Source organism: Phalangium opilio, unplaced genomic scaffold (assembly GCF_054372755.1).
Source record: "Phalangium opilio isolate 3A_F unplaced genomic scaffold, DU_Popi_V2 ptg000011l_1, whole genome shotgun sequence".
Classification (NCBI taxonomy): domain Eukaryota; kingdom Metazoa; phylum Arthropoda; class Arachnida; order Opiliones; family Phalangiidae; genus Phalangium; species Phalangium opilio.
The window spans coordinates 3,167,501-3,194,264 of NW_028324147.1; the positions used below are offsets into that span (position 1 = coordinate 3,167,501).

The 26,764-nt window shown below is 37.1% G+C and overlaps 6 protein-coding genes across 11 annotated transcripts in view; 3 read left to right on the forward strand and 3 right to left on the reverse strand.

The window, feature by feature from the left end:
• The window catches only part of melt (ventricular zone expressed PH domain-containing protein melted), a 10,933-nt gene extending 510 nt beyond the window's left edge, over positions 1-10,423 (forward strand). Inside the window, exons 2-13 of one of the 3 annotated variants that reach the window (XM_089858094.1) lie at positions 1-132; positions 6,191-6,335; positions 6,406-6,744; positions 7,055-7,264; positions 7,327-7,547; positions 7,609-7,928; positions 7,990-8,263; positions 8,340-8,908; positions 8,978-9,396; positions 9,479-9,577; positions 9,644-9,882; positions 9,954-10,423. The exon at positions 1-132 is cut by the window's left edge and continues 153 nt beyond it. In XM_089858094.1, the coding sequence (XP_089714220.1) occupies positions 1-132; positions 6,191-6,335; positions 6,406-6,744; positions 7,055-7,264; positions 7,327-7,547; positions 7,609-7,928; positions 7,990-8,263; positions 8,340-8,908; positions 8,978-9,396; positions 9,479-9,577; positions 9,644-9,865 (2,950 nt within the window). In that variant the 3' untranslated portion in view covers positions 9,866-9,882; positions 9,954-10,423. The remainder of the gene's footprint in view (positions 133-6,190; positions 6,336-6,405; positions 6,745-7,054; positions 7,265-7,326; positions 7,548-7,608; positions 7,929-7,989; positions 8,264-8,339; positions 8,909-8,977; positions 9,397-9,478; positions 9,578-9,643; positions 9,883-9,953) is intronic. The other 2 variants (XM_089858095.1, XM_089858096.1) reach the window with 2 other exon arrangements.
• LOC149709871 (serine/threonine-protein phosphatase 2A regulatory subunit B'' subunit gamma-like) lies at positions 10,410-12,123 on the reverse strand. Its single transcript, XM_089858098.1, has one exon. The coding sequence runs from the start codon at positions 11,959-11,961 to the stop codon at positions 10,648-10,650; it is 1,314 nt and encodes a 437-aa protein (XP_089714224.1). The 5' UTR covers positions 11,962-12,123; the 3' UTR covers positions 10,410-10,647.
• Positions 12,124-12,158: 35 nt separating this feature from the next.
• On the forward strand, positions 12,159-13,921 carry LOC149709872 (uncharacterized). 2 transcript variants are annotated; one of them, XM_089858100.1, is made up of 5 exons: positions 12,159-12,318; positions 12,451-12,587; positions 12,656-12,854; positions 12,931-12,990; positions 13,059-13,921. In XM_089858100.1, the coding sequence occupies exons 2-5, from the start codon at positions 12,459-12,461 to the stop codon at positions 13,370-13,372; spliced, it is 702 nt and encodes a 233-aa protein (XP_089714226.1). In that variant the 5' UTR covers positions 12,159-12,318; positions 12,451-12,458; the 3' UTR covers positions 13,373-13,921. The 2 variants fall into 2 exon arrangements, with proteins under 2 accessions (XP_089714226.1, XP_089714225.1); XM_089858099.1 differs by having other exon boundaries at positions 12,164-12,323.
• Positions 13,922-13,986: 65 nt separating this feature from the next.
• LOC149709873 (UPF0488 protein CG14286) lies at positions 13,987-14,627 on the reverse strand. The gene is made up of 4 exons (XM_089860749.1): positions 14,619-14,627; positions 14,403-14,550; positions 14,195-14,329; positions 13,987-14,123 (listed from the first exon to the last, which is right to left on the reverse strand). Exons 1-4 carry the CDS (start codon positions 14,625-14,627, stop codon positions 13,987-13,989), a joined length of 429 nt encoding a protein of 142 aa, XP_089716875.1.
• Positions 14,628-14,969: 342 nt separating this feature from the next.
• The window catches only part of LOC149709874 (uncharacterized), a 65,235-nt gene continuing 53,440 nt past the window's right edge, over positions 14,970-26,764 (forward strand). For 2 of the 3 annotated variants that reach the window (XM_089858105.1, XM_089858109.1), the window contains exon 1: positions 14,970-15,089. The gene's annotated coding sequence lies outside the window, so the exon portion shown is untranslated. The remainder of the gene's footprint in view (positions 15,090-26,764) is intronic. The other variant, XM_089858107.1, reaches the window with a different exon arrangement.
• Positions 15,471-16,961, reverse strand: LOC149709875 (uncharacterized). The gene is made up of 2 exons (XM_089858111.1): positions 16,779-16,961; positions 15,471-16,490 (listed from the first exon to the last, which is right to left on the reverse strand). Exons 1-2 carry the CDS (start codon positions 16,788-16,790, stop codon positions 15,825-15,827), a joined length of 678 nt encoding a protein of 225 aa, XP_089714237.1. The 5' UTR covers positions 16,791-16,961; the 3' UTR covers positions 15,471-15,824.

Genomic DNA, 26,764 nt, shown 5'->3' on the forward strand with positions numbered 1-26,764 from the left:
AACTATTGTTGAAGATTTATCACAAGTTCTAGCCAAAATACAAGAAATAGCCAGCGCTTCTGATTTTATACATAATGATAATGATCAAAGTGTGGTAGAAATATCCATAACTAGAGTAACTTCAGCCATTAGGTTTGTTTAAAGAATTTAACTTCATATAATACAGGGTTCATACAAACCTGGAAAACCGGGAAAACCTGGAAAAATCAGGGAAATAAATAGTTGACAAATACCTCATAAAAAATTCATGGAAATTACACTAAACACACATTACACTAAACTTTGGAGGCTCTTAACTCTGATTCTACTATAGATACGGGGATGTCCTTTGAGTATGTTATAGTCCAATTTGTCCCCCATCCAACCATACTAAAAACGTAGGGCTACGAAAAACAGGGGCCAGGTAATTAAGCAAAAAGTAAACAAACAACCCCCTCCATAGGAATAGCATTAGACCCAACTTTGGAGGCTCGTAACTCTGTTTCTACTAGAGATACGGGGATGTCCTTTGGATATGTTATAGTCCAATTTGTCCCCCATCTAACCATACTAAAAACGCAGGGCTACGACAAATAGGCGCCGAGTAATTAAGCAAAACGTAAACAAACAACCCCCTCCATAGGAATAGCATTAGACCCAACTTTGGAGGCTCGTAACTCTGTTTCTACTAGAGATACGGGGATGTCCTTTGGATATGTTATAGTGAAATTTGTCCCCCATCTAACCATACTAAAAACGCAGGGCTACGACAAACAGGGGCCGAGTAATTAAGCAAAACGTAAACAAACAACCCCCTCCATAGGAATAGCATTAGACCCAACTTTGGAGGCTCGTAACTCTGTTTCTACTAGAGATACGGGGATGCCCTTTGGATATGTTATAGTGAAATTTGTCCCCCATCTAACCATACTAAAAACGCAGGGCTACGACAAACAGGGGCCGAGTAATTAAGCAAAACGTAAACAAACAACCCCCTCCATAGGAATAGCATTAGACCCAACTTTGGAGGCTCGTAACTCTGTTTCTACTAGAGATACGGGGATGCCCTTTGGATATGTTATAGTGAAATTTGTCCCCCATCTAACCATACTAAAAACGCAGGGCTACGACAAACAGGGGCCGAGTAATTAAGCAAAACGTAAACAAACAACCCCCTCCATAGGAATAGCATTAGACCCAACTTTGGAGGCTCGTAACTCTGTTTCTACTAGAGATACGGGGATGTCCTTTGGATATGTTATAGTGAAATTTGTCCCCCATCTAACCATACTAAAAACGCAGGGCTACGACAAACAGGGGCCGAGTAATTAAGCAAAACGTAAACAAACAACCCCCTCCATAGGAATAGCATTAGACCCAACTTTGGAGGCTCGTAACTCTGTTTCTACTAGAGATACGGGGATGCCCTTTGGATATGTTATAGTGAAATTTGTCCCCCATCTAACCATACTAAAAACGCAGGGCTACGACAAACAGGGGCCGAGTAATTAAGCAAAACGTAAACAAACAACCCCCTCCATAGGAATAGCATTAGACCCAACTTTGGAGGCTCGTAACTCTGTTTCTACTAGAGATACGGGGATGCCCTTTGGATATGTTATAGTGAAATTTGTCCCCCATCTAACCATACTAAAAACGCAGGGCTACGACAAACAGGGGCCGAGATATTAAGCAAAACGTAAACAAACAACCCCCTCCATAGGAATAGCATTAGACCCAACTTTGGAGGCTCGTAACTCTGTTTCTACTAGAGATACGGGGATGCCCTTTGGATATGTTATAGTGAAATTTGTCCCCCATCTAACCATACTAAAAACGCAGGGCTACGACAAACAGGGGCCGAGATATTAAGCAAAACGTAAACAAACAACCCCCTCCATAGGAATAGCATTAGACTAAACTTTGCAGGCTCGTAACTCTGTTTCTACTAGAGATACGGGGATGTCCTTTGAGTATGTTATAGTCCAATTTGTCCCCCATCTAACCATACTAAAAACTCAGGGCTACGACAAACAGGGGCCGAGTAATTAAGCAAAACGTAAACAAACAACCCCCTCCATAGGAATAGCATTAGACCCAACTTTGGAGGCTCGTAACTCTGTTTCTACTAGAGATACGGGGATGCCCTTTGGATATGTTATAGTGAAATTTGTCCCCCATCTAACCATACTAAAAACGCAGGGCTACGACAAACAGGGGCCGAGATATTAAGCAAAACGTAAACAAACAACCCCCTCCATAGGAATAGCATTAGACCCAACTTTGGAGGCTCGTAACTCTGTTTCTACTAGAGATACGGGGATGTCCTTTGAGTATGTTATGGTCCAATTTGTCCCCCATCCAACTATACTAAAAACTCAGGGCTACGACAAACAGGGGCCAAGTAATTAAGCAAAACGTAAACAAACAACCCCCTCCATAGGAAATGCATTACACTATACTTTGCAGGCTCGTAACTCTGTGTCTACTAGAGATACGGGGATGTCCATTGAGTATGTTATAGTGCAATTTGTCCCCCATCTAACCATACTAAAAACGCAGGGCTACGACAAACAGGGGCCGAGTAATTAAGCAAAACGTAAACAAACAACCCCCTCCATAGGAATAGCATTAGACCCAACTTTGGAGGCTCGTAACTCTGTTTCTACTAGAGATACGGGGATGCCCTTTGGATATGTTATAGTGAAATTTGTCCCCCATCTAACCATACTAAAAACGCAGGGCTACGACAAACAGGGGCCGAGATATTAAGCAAAACGTAAACAAACAACCCCCTCCATAGGAATAGCATTAGACCCAACTTTGGAGGCTCGTAACTCTGTTTCTACTAGAGATACGGGGATGCCCTTTGGATATGTTATAGTGAAATTTGTCCCCCATCTAACCATACTAAAAACGCAGGGCTACGACAAACAGGGGCCGAGTAATTAAGCAAAACGTAAACAAACAACCCCCTCCATAGGAATAGCATTAGACTAAACTTTGCAGGCTCGTAACTCTGTTTCTACTAGAGATACGGGGATGTCCTTTGAGTATGTTATAGTCCAATTTGTCCCCCATCTAACCATACTAAAAACTCAGGGCTACGACAAACAGGGGCCGAGTAATTAAGCAAAACGTAAACAAACAACCCCCTCCATAGGAATAGCATTAGACCCAACTTTGGAGGCTCGTAACTCTGTTTCTACTAGAGATACGGGGATGCCCTTTGGATATGTTATAGTGAAATTTGTCCCCCATCTAACCATACTAAAAACGCAGGGCTACGACAAACAGGGGCCGAGTAATTAAGCAAAACGTAAACAAACAACCCCCTCCATAGGAATAGCATTAGACCCAACTTTGGAGGCTCGTAACTCTGTTTCTACTAGAGATACGGGGATGCCCTTTGGATATGTTATAGTGAAATTTGTCCCCCATCTAACCATACTAAAAACGCAGGGCTACGACAAACAGGGGCCGAGATATTAAGCAAAACGTAAACAAACAACCCCCTCCATAGGAATAGCATTAGACCCAACTTTGGAGGCTCGTAACTCTGTTTCTACTAGAGATACGGGGATGCCCTTTGGATATGTTATAGTGAAATTTGTCCCCCATCTAACCATACTAAAAACGCAGGGCTACGACAAACAGGGGCCGAGATATTAAGCAAAACGTAAACAAACAACCCCCTCCATAGGAATAGCATTAGACTAAACTTTGCAGGCTCGTAACTCTGTTTCTACTAGAGATACGGGGATGTCCTTTGAGTATGTTATAGTCCAATTTGTCCCCCATCTAACCATACTAAAAACTCAGGGCTACGACAAACAGGGGCCGAGTAATTAAGCAAAACGTAAACAAACAACCCCCTCCATAGGAATAGCATTAGACCCAACTTTGGAGGCTCGTAACTCTGTTTCTACTAGAGATACGGGGATGCCCTTTGGATATGTTATAGTGAAATTTGTCCCCCATCTAACCATACTAAAAACGCAGGGCTACGACAAACAGGGGCCGAGATATTAAGCAAAACGTAAACAAACAACCCCCTCCATAGGAATAGCATTAGACCCAACTTTGGAGGCTCGTAACTCTGTTTCTACTAGAGATACGGGGATGTCCTTTGAGTATGTTATGGTCCAATTTGTCCCCCATCCAACTATACTAAAAACTCAGGGCTACGACAAACAGGGGCCAAGTAATTAAGCAAAACGTAAACAAACAACCCCCTCCATAGGAAATGCATTACACTATACTTTGCAGGCTCGTAACTCTGTGTCTACTAGAGATACGGGGATGTCCATTGAGTATGTTATAGTGCAATTTGTCCCCCATCTAACCATACTAAAAACGCAGGGCTACGACAAACAGGGGCCGAGTAATTAAGCAAAACGTAAACAAACAACCCCCTCCATAGGAATAGCATTAGACCCAACTTTGGAGGCTCGTAACTCTGTTTCTACTAGAGATACGGGGATGTCCTTTGGATATGTTATAGTGAAATTTGTCCCCCATCTAACCATACTAAAAACGCAGGGCTACGACAAACAGGGGCCGAGTAATTAAGCAAAACGTAAACAAACAACCCCCTCCATAGGAATAGCATTAGACCCAACTTTGGAGGCTCGTAACTCTGTTTCTACTAGAGATACGGGGATGTCCTTTGGATATGTTATAGTGAAATTTGTCCCCCATCTAACCATACTAAAAACGCAGGGCTACGACAAACAGGGGCCGAGTAATTAAGCAAAACGTAAACAAACAACCCCCTCCATAGGAATAGCATTAGACCCAACTTTGGAGGCTCGTAACTCTGTTTCTACTAGAGATACGGGGATGTCCTTTGGATATGTTATAGTGAAATTTGTCCCCCATCTAACCATACTAAAAACGCAGGGCTACGACAAAAAGGGGCCGAGTAATTAAGCAAAACGTAAACAAACAACCCCCTCCATAGGAATAGCATTAGACCCAACTTTGGAGGCTCGTAACTCTGTTTCTACTAGAGATACGGGGATGCCCTTTGGATATGTTATAGTGAAATTTGTCCCCCATCTAACCATACTAAAAACGCAGGGCTACGACAAACAGGGGCCGAGATATTAAGCAAAACGTAAACAAACAACCCCCTCCATAGGAATAGCATTAGACCCAACTTTGGAGGCTCGTAACTCTGTTTCTAATAGAGATACGGGGATGCCCTTTGTATATGTTATAGTGAAATTTGTCCCCCATCTAACCATACTAAAAACGCAGGGCTACGACAAACAGGGGCCGAGATATTAAGCAAAACGTAAACAAACAACCCCCTCCATAGGAATAGCATTAGACTAAACTTTGCAGGCTCGTAACTCTGTTTCTACTAGAGATACGGGGATGTCCTTTGAGTATGTTATAGTCCAATTTGTCCCCCATCTAACCATACTAAAAACTCAGGGCTACGACAAACAGGGGCCGAGTAATTAAGCAAAACGTAAACAAACAACCCCCTCCATAGGAATAGCATTAGACCCAACTTTGGAGGCTCGTAACTCTGTTTCTACTAGAGATACGGGGATGCCCTTTGGATATGTTATAGTGAAATTTGTCCCCCATCTAACCATACTAAAAACGCAGGGCTACGACAAACAGGGGCCGAGATATTAAGCAAAACGTAAACAAACAACCCCCTCCATAGGAATAGCATTAGACCCAACTTTGGAGGCTCGTAACTCTGTTTCTACTAGAGATACGGGGATGTCCTTTGAGTATGTTATAGTCCAATTTGTCCCCCATCCAACTATACTAAAAACTCAGGGCTACGACAAACAGGGGCCAAGTAATTAAGCAAAACGTAAACAAACAACCCCCTCCATAGGAAATGCATTACACTATACTTTGCAGGCTCGTAACTCTGTGTCTACTAGAGATACGGGGATGTCCATTGAGTATGTTATAGTGCAATTTGTCCCCCATCCAACCATACTAAAAACTTAGGGCTACGACAAACAGGGGCCGAGTAATTAAGCAAAACGTAAACAAACAACCCCCTCCATAGGAATAGCATTACACAAAACTTTGGAGGCTCGTAACTCTGGAAAATTCAGGGAAGTATGTTGTGGTTAAAAACCTGGAAATCTCAGGGAAATTTGGTTTCCAAAAGTTGTATGAACCCTGTATAAGTATAATTATATTAAGCAGCTAATTCTTATTGCTTAAACTCCAGAGATACTGGAACAATTGAAAAACATGGACCCGCTTTAGTTTCACTTTTAGAATCATGTCTTAATCATGATCTTAGACCTTCTCCTAAAGATGAGGATCCTCCTCACGCTAAAATCACCTCTGACCTTGTTAGCTGTATATTTTTGGTGAATATACCTATTTTATCAAGTCTATTTCTATATAAAATTATTAATCTTCACGGACTATTTTCGACAGAACCATAATAGAAAATCAGTTATGAAATTAGCCTTGCCAATTTCAGTCAAGTTCCTTCATCGTGGAAATAAAGAACTAAGCAGGAATTTATCCAGCTACCTTTCTTTAGCAGCCATAAACAATGCTGAATTATTAGCTCCACACATTCAGCCTATTATAGACAGTATTATAGGAGGCAATTATTCCCTTGCCAGAGTCTTACCACAAATATACGCTGTAAATAAACATCCAATACACGATCACGTTATGGCCTTAGTATCTCTTCTCCCACAATGTGAGGAACCCGAAAAACTTAGTCTATTAAATTTATTCGGATTGATTGCCAAACAAAAACCATCTGTAAGTTTGTTTTTGGCGGAAATTAGCCTTATTCCTGATCAGCGCCATCTACCCATAGCGGTGACTTTGAGAACTAATGTAAGCGGCAAGCCAATCAGATGTCGCTAAAATCTGGTGACGTCATTTTTGGTAAGACCCGAGAGTGCCAGTCAGTGACGTCACCAGATTTTAGCGACATCTGATTGGCTTGCCGCTTACAGTAGTTCTCAAAGTCGCCGCTATGGGTAGGTGGCGCTGATCAGGAATAAGGCTAATTGGAGAAAAAAAAAAAACAAAAATGTCTTATTCAACTGAAAGAGATTATTTTTAGCTATTGGAAAGCAATTTACCACAACTCAGTGAATGCTTAACTATTGCAAATACAGCTTCATCTTCTCTTCAAATTTTTTTGGATATGGCAGCTGCTAGGCCACAATTATTTACAGAACACATGCAAAAAATTAAAGGAGCCGCTGAACTTCAACCCAATACAATTCCACTTGTAGCCAGGATAATGGGAATTGTCGGAAAACTTAGTATAGTAAGCTTTTGTCCTGACAGCTCCGGGAAAGGAACTCTTATCGTGGTTCTTTTGTATTTTAGGAAAGAGCTAGAGAAAGCTTAGATTTTCTTATAGGCCAAATATCTAAAGTAGAACACTCTGCTTTACACGGTGTTTTACGCGAAATTCGAACCATTACCGAAACTTTCCCATCAGTTCTTCCTGAAGTTTTTCCTAAAATATCAGCTCAATTAGAATCTTTGGCGTCATCAACAGCTAGAATGCATTTACAAAGATTAAGAGCCGAGTTAAACGCTAACAAGTATGACCATGTCGTATTGCGTCATAATTCATCTTTAATTCTAATGAAATTAAATCAATAGAGTGTCCTTGCAAATGGTTAACAATAGTAAAGGTGGAGTGACGATCGTCAAAGTTGGTGGTAGCAAAAACGACATATCTACAAGTTCCAATTCGCCCATGACTTTATCCAATACATCCCAAGTCACAGGGTCAACGCATTCCCCCATATCTTCCATTACTTCTTTATCAGGAAGCCATACTCACTCGATTAAAAACAGCCGAGCCAATTTTAATCATTCGCGGTCGCATCTTATAAATCATCACGATTCTCGGTCATTGGGCTCTCTCCATGCTGTCAATAGAAGTATGGGGAGATTACCGTTAACAGGACCCCATCCTAGTACGTTTTAATTGGTCCTTAACGCGATTAAAGTTATTAATACCTAGTTGATTAATTTTAGCCACCAGCCATCAAAATATCAGTAGATTAAGTGGTTCTCCCGGGATTACAGCTAGTATGACGCGTTTGCATCATCATAGTGGCTCATCTTCCGTTATGAATCGTAGTATGACGGCAATTGGAAATAGCCGGCAAAATATTCTACTACTAAACCATAATCAAACAGTGCCAACGTCAATGTCTTCCCATTTTAATTCTTCACAAGCTCCAGGGTCGAAAATATGCAGTGGAGGAGTTACCGTGGTTACAACATCCACTTCTCACAAAAGCATCGTGTATGTTTATTGGATGACAGACATGCTTCCTTGCTTGGAGTGATCCCAATAATAATAATTATTTTGCGCGTTATAGTGGCAGCCTTTTAGCACTTCAAGAAGTATCTCCGTCCGTAGTTATGGTATCAATCAATGGTTCTTCAGCCACGGGCGATTCTTCCTCCTCACCTCCTTTCTTACACCACCATCATCATCATCACCACCATCACCATCCCGTTAACGGAATGGTTACTTCGAGTCCGACAGTTGTCGGAGGAGCCGTTTCTGGTTCAATGCAAACGTCCTCTTCCCCTTCTCATTCTTCTCAACCACTTTCCTCTACCTCCATGCAAGAAGTATCAACGGCGGAAAGCCAAAGGGATAGTCCCAGTTTCTGCGGAGGAATGACTCCCGCTTCTCTCTCGTCTCCTTCAACTACTCCGCCACGATTAAGGATACATAATAATAAAGGGAATAACGCCACGAGAATAACTATGAATTCGGACGGAATAAATAATACAAACACTCAGAGAATATCCGTTTTTGAACCTTATCCGATGCGAGACGCGATTCAACATTTTTGCGAAAAGCATTTGGATAAGATTAAAGCTTATATGCTCAATGTTTTTGCCAAAATACCTTTACCCGTCAAATGCACTATAGAAGGTTATTATTTTATTTGCAAAAACAAACGAACAACCAAACTTCAATTCAATTCAACTTAATGTACAATAGAACGGAAATCAAAGAAACACGCCAAACTCCATTTTGTTTGCCAAGGAAAGGGAGAACATTGTCTTTACAACAAAACTCTCTTTACCATGAAGACTCGTAACCCTAGAGTATGGATTCACTTAATGTTTTTAGCGCTTCAAGCCAGGGCAACGTCTGCTTTAAGCACGAGAGAGTCTTCAGTTAGCAGTTTAAAAAATTGCTGGGATACTTTGAAGGCGGACGTCAGGTCTTTTCTGACTTTAGTCACGTCGGCGTTCCCTTCCGCTAAGGACCAAGATAATCTTATAGCTGAACTGAGAAATTCTCGGTTCTTTGACGTTTTTGAGTACAATGCTCCGGCAGCTATTTGGGGATGTTTTCTATGTAATCATCCTGATAGAGCTCAAGGTTTTCTACAAGCCAATGCTCCCGTTATTGAGGTAAACAGAGGCAATTGAGTACAGAGTCAAGTACTTGAACAAGTACTGACCCAGACTTGATATATTTAAATGGTTCTCAAAGGGTCAACTAAAAGAGAAAAAGGGTAAATGGAAATTATTTAAAAGATGGAGGACACGATATTTCACTCTCTCGGGAGCTCATTTATCTTATAGAGGATCGGTAGGACTTAAAATTTAAACATTGCTAAAAGCTTCTCGCTAACACAGTAGCAAAAATTGGTTTCAGAAGGACGAGAAAGATACCCAACCAATTGAAGTTAGTCAAATTCGTAGTGTCAGAGCCATTAGCAGCAGAGGACGTAACATTCCAAAGGCTTTTGAGATCTTTACACACGATAAAACGTTTGTTTTGAAAGCTAAAGACAGTAAAAATACCGAACAATGGGTTCAGTGCCTTTCTATAGCTATGGCTCATTCTCACGCTAAAGAAGTTATTATAACTCACTAATAGAATTATAAAATATTGTAAGTATTGTTTTATAATCTTCCCCCCCCCCCTTAAGTTAATTAATTAATTAATTAATTGTTAATCGTAGGCACTAATTAAATACTGTTTTTGCCATTTAATGAAAGAAGCTAAAAATTAGCTGTGATGTTTTTAGGTCACCCTTTTCAAAGGTTTTGAAACTTTAATAATGAATTTAAAGTTAAACCTTACCAAAGTGCCTTCCTTTTCTACCAATTTTACAAATTTTAAACGCAGTTTCGACAATTTTTCCTAAATATATCGCCTTATTATTTCAATAGAAGCTTCCTTAACTACATCTTTAGAAGTTAGGTCAAGTTTAGCGAACTTCATTCACTAAAAAAAGGGCCCAGTACTTTTAATTAATTAATTAATTCTTTCCTAGAAATTATTTTTTCTAACCCCTATTTTAATGATAATTAATTAATTTAAATATTGATTGTGTAAAAAGAATGGTGATAGCCAATAGTGTTAGTGTAAAAAAAAAATAATTATTTAAAACTTATTTTTAAAAAAATCATAAAAATGCAAATGCAATTTTTTTATTGAGCATTTTCTCATAAAAGAAAAAAAGATTTTTAATAATAATATTAATTATATATAAAATTGTTTATATATATATAAATTTAATAATATTATTATTATTATTATTCAAGAATAGAATTTGAATTTTGAAGTCCCCCCCCCTTTTTGGTACTTAAAATTTATCCGTAAAAAAAAAAATTAAAAAGTTAATTTAATTTTCTAAAAATCTGTGGAGTGGTTTAGACTTCAGCTTCCTCGTTCATTTCAGCTACCAATACTTCTCGATTTTCGTATGTCCAAAAGCCATTTAAATCTATAAGGATACTAACAACAGTATCCCCTTGACCACAACTGGTCAAATCTTTCAGTGTTATTTTTGTCGGGTCTTTGGGTTTAACCATATCAAAAATCTCATCCTGAACGTCTTGAAAGTGAACTGGTTCTTGACCGTGTTCACCCATTTGTTTTTGAATGGCGCGAAAGAAGAAGTTTAACGCAAAAACGTTGATCTCTCCTTTCCCTTGAATATCGAGAATACGGAAGAAATATTGAAGGGCTTGTGACGTTCTTTTGTTTTCCAAGGCTAATACAAAATCCAAATAAGTTTTGTAATCCATTTCTCCTTCGTACGTTAAACATTCTTGAAAAACTCTTTCAATGAAGACGCTGGTTAAAGTTCCAGTTCCATAACGAGCTAATTCTTCTTTGCTCAACATTCCATTATGATCTCTATCTAAATTTAGATATTGTCCATAAACGTGTAGAGCAGATTGAGCTGAAAACCAATTAGAATCTTGAGCGTCTTTAGGCGAATCTTCGTCCCTTAATTCCTGTAAATCGTCTAAAAATCCGCACGCTAAAATGTCTAAAATTCGGATTTTCCCCGTTCTCAAGGGATCTAGAAAGAAGAAGAATTTTCTAACGGCTGTGCAAACGTAAAATGAATGGAAAGATTTTTCTAATCCATCCAATTGGGGTAAAGTGGGGATTAACTCTAAAATGTAGTTTTCAAGATCAGTTTCTCGCAAATATCCTTGACCACTGACGTCATAAAGTGATAAGCCTATTCTTGTTTGGTGAAGCCAAACTTTCTTCATTACATAATTAAATAAATGATGAATTGAAGCTCTTCCATAAGGATCTTTTTGTAGAAGCTTCGCGAAGACGGGGGCTGAGAGATATTCCTTAAATTTAGGACCAGCTTCTTTCACAACTTTAAGGAAATCTTCGTAGTTGATGGCGGGTTCGTCAGGGTTTTCAGGTGGTGAATGATATTTATCGAGAAGTATCCATAGAGATTTTAGTTCGTCATTGTCTAAAATCTCTCTACTTTTTCGTTGTAGGAATACGGCTCGTGATTCCTCCCTCAGTTTTTGTTGTAAAATATTATTTTCCGACGGTAAACGATGGTAAAATGTTGGAATATTGTGTTCAGGTTGCGATACACTGTTGTTGTTATCATTTTGGGAAGAATCGTTTTTCCATTTTATGTATAGTTCCCTGGTTAATGCCAAGTCATCGTTTGTTGTCGTTATATCGTTTATTTTCGACATAATCTATAATTTAATTATTATTTCATTATTTTATTATGAAAAAAATGCAAAATACACATTTTTTTTAAAAAGTTCAAACATTGGGTCGAACGTTCACACGTTTTTCAGATAAACCAATCACGTTCTTGACGGTTAAAATTTGTCCAATCAGCGAGCGCTATTACCCGTACACTTTTAAACGTCACTGCGGTCGATTTTGAATTTTGTAGAAAATATTTACGGTTTTTTTCGTGCAAGCGGCTTCCACTAATAAATTATCGTATTACAGTCCGTAGGAACAAATTTTAAATTAATTTTATAGAAACGCAAAGTATTAAACTTTCCCATTGTAATTAACAAGAAATAATAACAACAAAGGTAATGTAAGTATAAAATTTCTTGGAAAAATCTTTTCGACCAAGGCTTAGCGTCATTGATCCATTATTTTACCGTTACGTTACCATTCATAGTTTATTAACCCTTAATTATTTTATGCATGCGTAAAATTAGTTCCAACAATGGGTTTAGTCGGAAGTAAAGGTCTCTTGGACATAAGTCAGGGTAATTCGCCTGTTTCGAACAAAAATCATGTACTATCAATAGATCCTAGATCACCTTCGGAGGAATTTCCTAGAACTCCCATAGCTGTAAGTTACTTCTTTAATATTTGGAATGTTAGCCATTTTATTTATAGACTAGAATTGTCTCTGTAAAGGTTGAGGATCAAAGCCCTACTGTATCGAATTTGAATTGGTATGCCAATCCTCCTGACCCACGTTCCCCTTCTTTGGAGTTCAATAGAACACCAATCCCAATAGGACCCATTCAGTTGAATAGCGCCATAGACGATCCTAGATCACCCACCGCCGAAGTTCCTAGAACACCCTTGGAGAAAGTTACTTATGATTATATCGGTATTTCCTTGATTTATAATTATAACCCTTTAAACTATATAAACATTACTAGTTAGCCGTTAATATCGTCCTTTAGATGCTGACGAGCAAAACAATGATTTAATTTTGGATCTAACTCCACCAATGAAGATTACAAGTAAATGTTTAATTTAAAAATGAGTTCGTCCACATCTATTTTTAATTTATCTTCGGAAAAACAATCAGCTACACCAAACTTCTCCATTCTGGAGGAAGATAATGATAACGGCAATGAGATAAATGGCAATTACCAAAGATTAAGCTCTACCGTCACCAAGCAGCTCTTTAAAGATGATAATAACGCCACTACATCTCCGAGATATCCTTTGGGAATATCAAACAGACCGAATAGTCTGCGTATTAGAGCTCAACACAATTTGCACGCTGCAAAAATGGCGGCCAGTTCGCTGCCATCAAATAATAATAAGCCAATTGTGCAACAAATGAGGCAACTTAATTTGTCCGAAGCTCTTGATAAAGAGAATAGCCCCGTGCATTAAATTTATATAACCACTCCCCCAACCGACCCTTCTTCCTCATTAAAAAGAGGGCGCTTAAAATATTATTAATTAAATAATATTTAAGTTAATTTAATTTAATTGGCTTGGAAAGAGTTTAAGCTACAAAATATATTTTACCTCCATTGGATTTTAATTTATGTTTGAGTGCTGCTGTAAAAGTAAAACTAAAACTAAAAAACTCAACAATATTTTTAATTCTAAAGTAAATAATTAACATTAACATTAACATTCCTCCCCCAGTTTTTAAATTTAGTAATGACTAGTGTAATTAATTAATAAATAAAGGTTTTTAAGTTAATTAAATTTTAACCGCTGCACTTGGAAATTAGATTTAAAAAAAAATAAATATGGAATGTAGAGTAAAAATACCAAAATTTGATTTATCGTGTAATCATTGTGTAGAACAAAATAATAACTTCCTCCCCCTTTCCCCTCATGGCACCCAAATGATCACGATATCTATCAACTTTATTTTTATTCCATTATTATATAAATAAAGTATAAAATAAAACTGTACATAAATAATAATTTCTTGTGTCTTTTTCTTTGCAATTTATTTATTTATTTATAATTAGAAAAAAGGGAATAAAACATTAATCGGGATTAGAAAAGTTAAATAAGAATGGTGTGGATTCAATAGGCTTAGAATCTTTTAATTTAGGGTCAACTTTCTTGATGTAAATAGACTTTGGAGGGGCTTCTGCCGGAGCTACCGTGATTTTTTGAATCTCTGCATAAATAATGGATGAGTTTCAATTCAACTTAAAGGTGTGTTCCAGTTTGAATTAATTAATTAATTACCTTTTTCAATTTTTATCCTTTCTTCATTCATTAGTTTCCGATAATCACCAAAAGCTTTTCTCATTAACATTCTTTTTTTAACAATAGGAGCTTTGTCACTTTGTAATGTTTTCAATATTGATTGCTTTTCTTCAACTATGGGTGAAATAATTAAAATTAACATTTAACATTTATTTAGAGGTAAAATAATGCTAATATTTGTTGTTACTCTGTTTTGAAACTGTTTTAGCATTGTTAATAGACAATTCAAGTTGTTGAATGCACCAACATAACTCCTGTTCATAAGATTCAGCTAAATTTTCTTCAGAGGATGAGCTTGTTTCAGGTTCATTATTAACTGCATTTGAAATTGGCGCCTATAAATATAATTGGTTAATTTTACAGGTCAGGTAGGGTCATGAGGTCAAATTGACTTGTCACGGACCCTAAACATGGCCCCGCCCCCACAAACTGGACAAAGAAAGCTTGAAGGAGAGAGTAATGGAGTGGAAACCCCCATACCTTAAGCGTTGCCTTTGTACCCCCACCTACGGCACCATAGTCCTCCCATCATCCCCAGCGGTTAGGTAGGGTCGTGCCGGACGAAATTGTAAAGGACGCTCCCTCTATCTCAAAAATAGAAGCTAGTTCTCATTCAAATAAAATGGCGCTACGCGGCAGCACTTAGCAATCGCCTACGGAAAGGTAGGGGCGTGCGCGAGGTACACTGGGAGAGATATGGTGCCGCAGGTCGCCCATCATCATTTCCAATCCATCTGACTCCCTTATCCCTGAAGAAAGATGCACCAGTTTTTGACACATCAAAGCATGATTAAAGAATGGATAAATGTATTGTTCGTGATGTAATTGGATTATGAAAGGATAAAGAAGGATCATGAACGACGCACCTGGACAGGCTGGCTTTGACTTTTTCTTTGGCATTCTATTTACTATTGCGGATACAAATTAATGTTTTTCACGAGAAATATGTTTTCAAAAAAGACGGCGTGAGTTTGTGCAAGGCTTAGCGAAGCGTGCTGAGGCTCGTTTAATTGTTAGGCACGTATTTAGCGCCATCTAGGCTCTAGTGGCGGAAATGTTTATTTTAGTTAGTTCCGTGATTTCAAACTAGATGGCGGTTGTAACGCTTTGCGAGTTCTTTTTCTTCCCGCGATTTTTGAAGTAATAATATATGAGACACGCCCTTGGCGCCTTGCCCATAAATGGTAAATATTCAAATTCGGTGATGTCATTATAGCTTAAGCCTAATTTACTACTCAAGGATAACGAATAAATATTTGAGGTTCAGAAGTTTTTATTTCTTCATTCGTGGTATATTTTTTTTACAAAGACTGAGTACATAGTACTCATCTTAAAAAATAGAAAGTTGTATTATTTACAGAACAATCGAGATAAAATAATATAACAGTAATAACGTTAACACACACAAGGCTTATCGAACAACTTATACAAACAACAACGGTGATTTTTTAAAGCAAAAAAATCTTGAAAGTCCACCGGTACTCTTTTGTATTATTTGTAGATTTCTTAGAATCTTACGATTCTTAGCAAGGCATTTACATTTAAATTAATTATAATATGTCAGTTCGGACTAAACAACACACTGAGTGATAATTAGCGCGAAAAAGACTTATTTGCCTTGGTTAGGCTTACCGACTCCGATGTCGTAAGACAACTGCAAATGGTTGGAGACCACTGGAGCGGTGTTGTGTTGTTGAGGGGCTTGGTAGTGTTGCTGTGGGGCTTGGTATTGCGGTTGTGGGGCTTGGTAATGTTGTTGGGGAGCTTGGTATTGCTGTTGTGGGGCTTGGTAGTGTTGTTGTGGGGCTTGGTATTGCTGTTGACGAGCTGGTGGAGTCCATGGAGCGGACAATTGAGCAGCTTGGTGAGCGTGAGCGGGGTGACCTGGTGGGTAGGTTGGTAGTGGTGGGTGGGTTGGGTGTTGTTGGTGTTGGGAAGGATGGGCTTGAGGAGCTTGGTGGGCTTGAGGGCCTTGGTATTGTTGGGGAGCGGCTTGATATTGTTGTGGAGCTGGTTGGTATTGTTGGGGAGCGGGTTGGTGAGCTTGGGGAGCGACTTGGTGGCTAGCTGGGACTGGAAGTCCTTGACCAGGGTTGTAAGCTACTCCGATGGAACGGAAGTACTCGGCGTGATGTGGGTTGTACAAGGGGTTGTTTTGTTGTTGAGCCACTGCATCGTGAGCTACACGAGCGGGATGTCCCGGAGGGTATGTTGGTAGTGGAGGGTGCGTTGGGTGTTGAGCCAATGCGCAGACTACGGCAACTGCCAATAAACTCTGCGAAAGAATAAATGCAATTAATAATTATGAATAATATTGGAGTTAATTAAGATTATATAACGAGAGCTTCAAAATTAGGCAAATTACGTCGAAAACGGTCCAAAAATCATAAAGTTAAGTTAGCCCACATCTCATTTGCAGGGATGATGGCTGACCCTTGTAACTTAATGATTTATTGGCCGATTTTGATGTGATTTGACGCGTTTTGTAGCTTTGATTGAATTAAGGTAATGATATTAATCCAATTTCAGTAATAGTGAATGCGAAAACGGGGAAAGTGCTCACCAAACGAAGCATGGTTGGTGTGGCTGCTTTTTGTGTGTTAAACGCTAAACTTCTGTTTAGAACCTCAAAGGTTGTTCTGCGCTTTCAATCGTAAAGTCGCTAGCTATTTATACAAAATCGAGAAGTATAATAGATTCTCTAGCATTCCACCCGGTTACTGTTACCGCCTAGTTTTCAATGACGTCATTTTCTTACGTCTAAACCATTTACCGTTAACCGCCCACTAACCGCTAAGTGTCCCAGGCTCAAGTAGCGCTATCCTATACTCGCACTCGACCCTGTAACCAAAGGGGGGCTGGACTTAAAAACTTTACAGTTACCTACAGGCGGGATTCCTTGGAAAATAAAATCTGGGGATTCAATCTTTACATCGTATCATTGGTCGAAATTGTTTATTTTTCAATAAAATTCGTGCCTGGAACCCTGAGAAAGCTTGAGGTTACCGCTGGTGGAAATTATAGGCTTTGAGAAAATTATACTAGTATAAAGAGGGGGGAGAGAAGAAAGTACTTGAAATCTACTACTACTACTAATACGAAAAAATGCTACTAGTCCGTTTTTCAAATGTAATTATTTCAAGTTTTTTCATATGGATAGTTTTGATAGTTCTTCATACCCCTCCCTTGCATTATATTGACTTTGGTTGGTAGCGAATATTTGAAGGCGATTTGCTTCTTTATCTCCATTGCGCTTTTCTTCCCTAGAGACGCGTAAAAAACGGGTCAAGTTCATATCAAACTTTCCATAAAGAATTATTAAGTTCTATCTCTCTCGTCTCGTATAGTCTCGTTCAATTTTCTGATCTAGAAACTTTTTTTTACTTTTCTTCTGAACACGTATGAAGAGAATACTTAATTCGTGATTAAAAGGAATGTTAGGTGGGAAGGTTATTATTTAGAAGTCTATTAGTTTGAAGTAATATGGGGATTTATTAAGAAATTTATCGCAAAAATGTGTTTGGATGGCGGGAGAAAAGTCACACACGTGCTTTATGGTTTAGGCGCGAAAAAAAATTATAGTTTTGGCGCGAGAAAAATATATACACGTGCTTTATAGTTTTGGCGCGAGAAAAATATATACACGTGCTTTATAGTTTTGGCGCGAGAAAGATAATGCACGTGGTTTTATAGTTTTGGCGCGAGAAAGATATGCACGTGGTTTTATAGTTTTGGCGCGAAAAAATAATACACGTGCTCTATAGTTTTGGCGCGATAAAAAATAATGCACGTGGTTTATAGTTTTGGCGCGAGAAAAATCCTACACGTGCTTTTATAGTTTTTGGCGCGAGAATATCATACACGTGCTTTATTGTTATGAACTTCTAACTTGCGCTTGCTCCAATTTTTATTGGATTTCTTTTGGTTTTAGGTTTTTTGTCAAGCTTATACCGATTTCTTATGCTAAGGAATGCAACTTTCGTCATGTGATAGCCTAAATATTTCAAATCGGAATTAGAATTAAAGTTTTAAGAAATTTGTGGTTTTTTTATTCCTTTCTTGGGCGGTTTATTAGTTTCGAAAGAAAATTTGTTTTCCTGATAGTGTTTACTGGAATTCCGGACTATAAACAAGTCTTGTTAAATTTGGACTTTGAAGGAGCACCCTTTACGCCCTAAATGTTTTTAATACCCATTCCTGTAAAAGGCAACGAAATTCACCAAAAATTTAAACTTAATCTTATTAGGCACGTGTCAAACTAAATTTCACAAAAATTCCCACAAATTTATATGAATTCTGCACCTTCCCGCCTTTCACTGTGCTAAACTCTATGGGAAGATAAAGGGTGATGCCAATACCGCATCGTAAAGCGCGTAGGATGTTATAATCTTGGGGGATAAAAAAATACCTTTAAATTTTAATCCTTTTTTGTACGCGTTGAATTGAAAAAGATTGAGTGCAGGGTAATATTAGGCCCAAAAAACATTTCCCCCTACTTAATTTATAAACGGCCTTAATATCAAAATGATGGGGGTCCCTGAGAAATATCTATGTTTTTTTTAATAGTGGAATTTAACTTAAATTTTTTTATTATCTTTGGGCGTGTCAGCCTTTAAAAACATCCTCCATCAAAAATGATCCGAGTTTAATAATCTTCTCTCCATTAGTTTATTGCGCAATCATCCTCTTAAACCTAATTTAAGCCTAATAGTCTTTAAACGGCGGATTTTTCCCGCCATTTATGATATGAAACTTGAATTTGAAAAGTTAGGCTTACCTGTATATTCAAATACTTCATTTTAACCGCAAGTTGAATTTGAAAAATTAGGCTTAGCGATAAATTTGAATACTTCATTTTAACCCAAAGTCTCGTGCTTGGAAACGTTTCAATCGCTAAGCCTAAAATTGAATTTAGATTTAAGTATAATTACACACGGGTTATTATTTAAACAAAAAACTCATTGTTTGGAATTGGATTAATATGCAAAAGGAAAAAAATATGATATGGAAAGTTAGTAAGAAGGGGATAAATTTTCAATGACATTGGGGAAAATGTTTGTGGGTTGCGAAACTTGAAATTCAGTAAATTATCACGCCCAATATATTTAAACATTTCTTTTTTAAATTGGTGAGCGAACGAATTATTTAATTTTATGTTAAGTTCTCGTGTTATGCGTGAAAGGGATAATGTACTACGAGAATTATGTCTAAAAGAACCATATTATATAGTCTTGTTAGGTGTTTGCATTTAATTATCTCTTTAAACGGCAGATCTCGTGCGAAAATCGTGATTTTCCTCTTGTAATAGAGAGGTTAAGTAAGAGTTTATTTGCAAAAATAAACCTTGGCACTTTACACCTAAAATTACCACTAACTTAACCTGCCTATTTTTATAATAACCCATGACTTAAAACTTGAGATAACGCAAAATTCTTTTCAATCAAAAATTTATCTGGTAATTTTGCCCTTGAACAGAATATTTTTCAGTTTGAGCTTAAAACATGGTTTGCAATTGAAATAATTTTTTACATAAGCCTAACTGTACCTCTAATTAATATACGTATATATTTTTTTGTATCTATATTAAAATGAAGATACAAATTTAGACAAGAATGTTTTAAATTTTAAACGCTGTAGGGCATCAGGGATTTTTGTGGAATATTCAATATGCATAAGATCAAAGAAAGAAATTTGATACTTATTACAAGCCCCTTCAAACCCCCCCCCCTTAAATTAAAAAATTGGAATATTGGGTTTATGTGCCGCAATGATCCCTGGGAACTAATGACCTTCAGTATACCGTTATATCGAATATTATTACCGGGCTGAAATATGAATTTATTTATTAAATATCACTTAAGTCTAGACTAGACACTGAGTGAGAGAGAGAGAGAGAGTTGTAGAAAGACAGCGACGGCTTAAACACCCAGTTTATCTTAATTACCGTTCTTAAACGTGTTAAAAACCTGTTGAACCACCCGGATTGAAAAGCCATATAGTTAATATAGCTAACGGTGTATTGGTCCCCAGGAAAATTTAATATTTAGATTTAAATTAATTTGGTTTAAAATCTAATTTTCTTCAGCTCTCGTGGACGTAGGGCCATGTTTTTAGAGCCGTTTTACAGAGTACAGTTTGTACTTTCATGTCTGCAAAGTATTTCATCTTATCTTTTAAATTGAAATAGATCTGGTGTCCTAAAGTTGGTCTTTATTTCAAACCCCCTGTACTAAGGGGTCTAAAAAAGGCTTGGGATTTGTTTGAAACCATAATTTGAAAATATTGGCCCTTAGGGCAAAATGTGATAGAACATTTTTGACTCAAAATTGATTTCCCAAAGAACATCATCTAACTTAATTTATGCCACCAGACTTATCAGAAACACCCTGTATATTTTTTTAAACAATTAATAGTTATTTAAGAGAAAAAATAACAGCGCAAAGTATATGGTTGGTGCATGCAGGACCGCATTTTTGGTACATGGTACGTGTACTATTGGACAGAGGTCAATATTATCATGTAAAATGCCTTCAAAGGGGTTCCACTTATACGATGCCCATTTCTGCTCACGTGTACCACGCTCTTTATAGGGAAAACCCTTATCTATCACGTGGTTTTTCAAATCCCCTATAGGGGTTATAATATCCATGATAAATCCTTTAAGACATAACCATTTTTCTTGTCGATATCGGTGATCAAAATAATAGGGGTGCTATTATTAAAAAAGAGGAGATCACGGACAAAACCTAAAAATTAAATTTTGTGGTGGACGGGTGGACACTTCATATTAAGGGTTTTTTTTTGGAAACTTCAAGAACAAAAGGGGCGGTGTAAAAAGAATTACACGGATATAAATGACAAAATTAATTCAGGGAGGTTCTCTCCCTCTATATCACCCATGACTTCATGAATTTCTTTAGTAATGATATGGTAATAAGAAAGCCAAGGGAAGGGCGATATACGCTGTAGATTATATTGATTGTCACGTAAATTTATCGAGTTCAAAATATAATTAAACGTGGTATCCTTCGTTTCACCTTAATTAATCTATAAGTGAAGCCCGCGGTCTGTTTTGAAACTGAAAGGGAGCGAGAGAGAGAGAGAGGATATTTGATTAATTAAAAACGACACGCCTCCACGATATAGAGGTTAAATGTATCTCTACTTAATGGTTATCAAGGTATTCTATAATGAAAACAACGTGTTTATTTATTATTAAACGACGTAGGCCTACTTGTTTTGAAAGTAAAATCGTAATAACGTTAAAGAAAAGCCAACAAAATGTTAAGCATAATTGCATTTTTTTATTTAGGATTCGGTTTCCATAGAAACGCCGTAACCAATCGGGTTGTAGCACGTGCTTTTATCGCGCGAAAACTTGAAAATTGCGCGCCTTAAAACACGCGCGCGCGCTTTTTAGGGCGGGAAATTTTCTGAGTGTTTGATATTTAGGCTTAAGTTATGAAAAACACTCGGTGATAATGCTGTAATCGATATTACCTTCAAAAATATGCGTTTAGACGCTTTGAGTATCACTTTAGAGACATGGTAGATTACTATTTTCTTATAAAGTGTCAGGGAGTAATAAATTCATGGCAAAATATATTTACAGAAAAAATCATTTACGTAAAATAATGATGCAAATATAACAACACCAAGAATAATTAAAACAACATTGCTAATTAGTATTTACCAGCTTTATCCCCTTCAATTAGAGATAATCATTCCAAGGAAGCTCAGTTTTATTAAGGCGAAATCTAATTAGCTCAAAGACACTCTAAATAGCCTTTGGACAAATCATTCTCAGGTTTAGGATTTTGATGCCATTAAAGGTGCTTCGTTTTATTTGCCTAAGCTAAGTGTCTTCCACTGCTCATCCATTTTTATTACCGGAAGAGATTAGAATCTTCTTTTTTGAAATTTTTACCAGCTTGTAGATATAATTCGCGTCCAATTTAATGCAGGTAATAAAAGACTTCTTTTTTCAAGATATCAGACTACGGAGTATGGAAAACTTTAATTGGAGCTTCAGAACTCTCTGGTCCGTCCATGATTTGAGATTTTTCTTGAACCATGGAACCAGAATTTTTGGAAATGTATTGCGGATTAGACCTTTGATTAATTTCTGAGTAAAATACCGCGATGTTTAAAATAATTCTTTCGTATAGACTATAGACCTCGAGTGATGACCTTTTGGTATTGAATTGAGCCTCCAAAGGTGGTTATTGTTTAAAATATGGGAATTCTATATAACTCAGGGGCTATTCCAGCATTAAACGCTGAAAAGGGTACAAGCTTTTATTAGAATTTGATAGCATAGATATTATTTTTTTATCGTGGATACGTGTCAAAAACTCTTTAGGTGTTCTCTCGAATTTTGTTGGTGTGGCCACACACGATTCGCTTTGATAAGAATTGACGCCACTTTGGCTTTCATTTGAGACGTTCAGCTCCTTCGCCATTTCGTTACGCTACCAAGCATTTTTGTATAGCTTCGGTACTCTTAGCGCTTTTGATACTCGAGAAGAGGGTACTTATTTTTTTATTATTAAATGAATAGGGTGGTAGTTTTTGAAGGAAATATTCGAGTTGTCCGAGAAAACGTTACTGTAACCATGCTGCAACTCGGCCAAGATACTGGCTGTTTTCCCGCCAAAATACTCGCTGTTTTCCCGCCAAAATACTCGAGATTAAACCAGCGTGTTTTTGGTCAATTTATATGCTTTAAATGAAATCCTGTCTATTTTTTTTTAAATTTGAAGAAATTCCGTTTTAGTTTTATCAAGGATTTTGCAATCATAAATCTCGATTAGCAATGATCTGTAAATAAATCACAAAGTAGCGCCGCGTGTCATTCCAGCACCCGAAGAATTAAATATTTAGGGTGTTAACTTTTAACTCGGGTTTTAGTTATCACGAAATGGGGCAGGGCTTTACCGTGCCCAATTCTTCCCTTTTCTTAACATAAAAAGAAACAAGGGGGTGGCCACGGACATAAAAACAAATCCAACAAATTCAAAGAAACCATGAAAATGCTTTGATTTAAAAGGTTAAAATGTTCGAAACATTTCGAGGACCACGCCTCTTCAAAAAACTTATTATTAAACCAATATCATCGCTTTAAAGAAATATTCATGTCCTGGGAAATCCGGCGGCGTTAAGTGGCAATATTAAAGTACGGCATTGTTAACTAATATGTTTAAAAAGTTGATGGTAATAGTTAGTCACTTTTGAACACGGCCTTCTGACTTTTGCGCAAGTCTTGGCATAAATTTAAAAGATATCTTCCATAAGTATGACTAATGCTCGAGACTTACTGAGAGCTAGTCCGAGAACGACGGAAGCGAGAATTGCAGACAACACTCGGTTGTTAATTTTGCAGGACTTCCATCTTCCTATTTAATCTGCATTACTAAGTCTTTGACAGCGCCAAAACCAGGCGTCTTCGCTTTACCCTGATTCTATGACCTACCTAGCTCACTCACTTCATGACAAGCTCCAGTTTGTAACCAGTGACAAACTTATGGAACATATCTTATGTACTTTAACTTATGGTCTGGGGAAAATCATTTAATAATTCAATAAAACCCTTAAGAAGTCATGAAATGTTGAAATGGAAAATCTGTATCAACCGACTCTCCGTCGACTACGGAATTTTCAGGACTCTTTAAAGTTTTAAAATAAGTATTTATTTCGTTCGCGTGACCATATATTTTTCCGATCTATCAAAAACTCTTAATTGAATATTACTCGTTAAAAACCCACTGGTAACTTTTGTTAGATACATCTTAATTCTTTTTATTTTTTAATATTGAAAAACGCATCCAAGGATGGCAAGAGAGATTAATTCCGATTTGAAATTACGAGGGCGGAGTTGATGGTAATGGTAATGTTTTACCCTTGATTTATAAAAGGTTATTTCGTTTTCCAAAAGGGTTGGGTTGAAGTGAAACGTGCATTTAAGTCCTTCTTCCTTCAATGGGTGCAATTCCTTCGAGGGGTTAGTCACTTCAAAAGACCCGTGTAGTCTAAACATATTAAGTGTTAAATTTTGATATAAAGATGAAACTTTATAAAAACTGACGCCTTAAATGCTTAAATGTTTAATTGGAATCACGTTTGTCGAGCCTCTTTGAATTGGGGGTCAACCAAATTCCATCGAGGTTAATTCGATGTCTATCATATTAAGAATTTAGATAAGTTCATAATGAAGAAACGATGATTCGCTTGAGTAGAACTCACGGTGCGAAAATGAAAAGATATTACGAACTAATTTAGTAACGTCCAATCTGAACCACTGGTTTGCTTAGCTGTACTTAAACTTTTTCCCATTTAAATGTTCAATTAAGAAAAAAACATCTATACGGTTCAAGCAAAAACACGTCAAGTTTTGAAGTTTTGCATTTAGCCGCGTATGGAGTTTCTTTTTTCTTTATTTTCAAAACTTGAACCTGTATTAATTTTGTGATGCCTGATATCATCGGACATTTTTGAAGTTTTTTCTCGCTCCATACGATTCAAGTCTGATTATAGATTGATGGATTACTCGTACGCCTTTTTACTTGTCAAATTTAACTCGCATTTGTTGAGAACCGTAGATGAAATGGACCCCTTACCTATGATAGACAATGCCTCCTTATCATTCCCTGGAATGCAGAATGGTCTCGATTTAGAGAAACATTTTACTTTTCTTTCTTTTTATATTGATCTTAAGCTCTCAATCATCGGTACATTATTACTCGTCAGTTTAAACATTACATATTATCATAAGTTCATTAGATATGTTCAATTCCATAAGTTTGTCACTGGTAACTTAGAAACTGGAGCTTGTCATGAAGTGAGGGAGGTAGGTCATAGATTCGAGGTAAAGCTAAGACGCCTGGTCAGTCGCTGTTAAATTTGGGCTTAGTAATGCAGAGTAAATAGGACCTAGATGGAAGTCCTGCAAAATTAACTACCGAGTGTAGGACTTCAATTCTCGCTTGTTGTTCACGAACTAGCTCGAGCTGTAAGTCTCTCAGTAGCATTACGAAGTATAGGTATCGTCATACTTATGGAGGAACATATCTCATAAACTTATGATATTAGTCCATCTTAGCTCTAGCAATAATTGACCCCCAGTAGTTCAAACATCTAGGCCTACAAAGTAAAAACTAAACAAAAATCAGGTTTTAATATATTCCATCCACACTGTGATCTTCAATCATACCAAATTTCAAATTAGGCTTATCACTAAAATACGCGACCCCAGTTGCTTTTCGTATATTAAGACGTTACATTTTTAGTTGAGGTGGACTTAACATTAAATTTCGAGATCAAAATCTTCCGCAATCATCCAAGGCAATTGCCTTGATACTATTCCGTACGGAGCAAGGTTATAAAGAAGTTAATTTCTACCAACGGATAATTTCTATACCTAAGCCTTTTCTCAAAAAGAAAGAAAAAAATAAAGAAATTCTAATCTAAGGTGCCTCCCTGTCCGTCTCCATTTACTTTTTAATATTTTTTTTTTTCGAAGGTTGACGACTTCATTTTTTTTTGACTTCCCCAAAGATAGTTACATAGACGCCGAGCATGTGATATGATTTCTCTAAAATAATTCGTTTAATAAACCCAAGAAAGTAATTGTACTTGAGAAAAGTGCTCAAAAAAAATAAGTTTTAAATTTTTGATGACTAAACACGCATAATCTCGACCCGCAACTCTTTCGTTTAAATTAATATATATTTACCTATATTCATTGTACAATTAAATACATTCACGATGTTAATTTTAGAATTTTTGTGGCGCGCAGACTAGGCCTAAATGTCTTCTCAAAATTTATGTCCTTTTTAGGGAATCGATGATTCTATCTTCGTATCGAGATATAATTAGTTGTTTAACCGATATAATTAATGGTTTTTTATTAATTGTCTACGATTAGTTCGCCCGGGGAATGTCTGGGGATTAAAAGGTATTCTATTTTTTCCTGGAACTCCCGGGATTTCATGGTCGTTTCTAAAAACGTTTAAACCCGATCGAGTTCGAAGAAATCTAAATGATATTACTCTCTCCATATACTCGTCTTTGTTTTGAATGCGTTAGAAACATTAATTTAATTTTTGCAAACACAAAGGCTTTCTTTTTATTGTGTTTATTCGAGTTATTCAACTCAAGGGTAACATATTATATTATTTTTACCCTTTAAACATTCTTTAACAGTCTATTAACGCCGCGTTTGGAAAATATATTTCGTACATGCTTTGCCAAATATCTATGTTTAGTGGATCATTATTTCTGTTAAGGTGTATAATTTTAACGCATTTTCGCCGCGTTATACTTTAATGAGTATTTTATAAACTTGAAATTCTTTTTCGCGCTCAAACTGTAATATTATTATTAAATTTTTTGATAAATCTGTCGCAAAAATGAAAAATGCACGTAGTCCTATACAGGATTTTTAAATAGGGGTTTTGGACTTGCCTCGTTAGCTTATCACAAGTGAAATCATCCTTGCTATACAGGAACAGTTTGCAAAACTGGCGAAAGCTGAGATGCTGTAATTATACA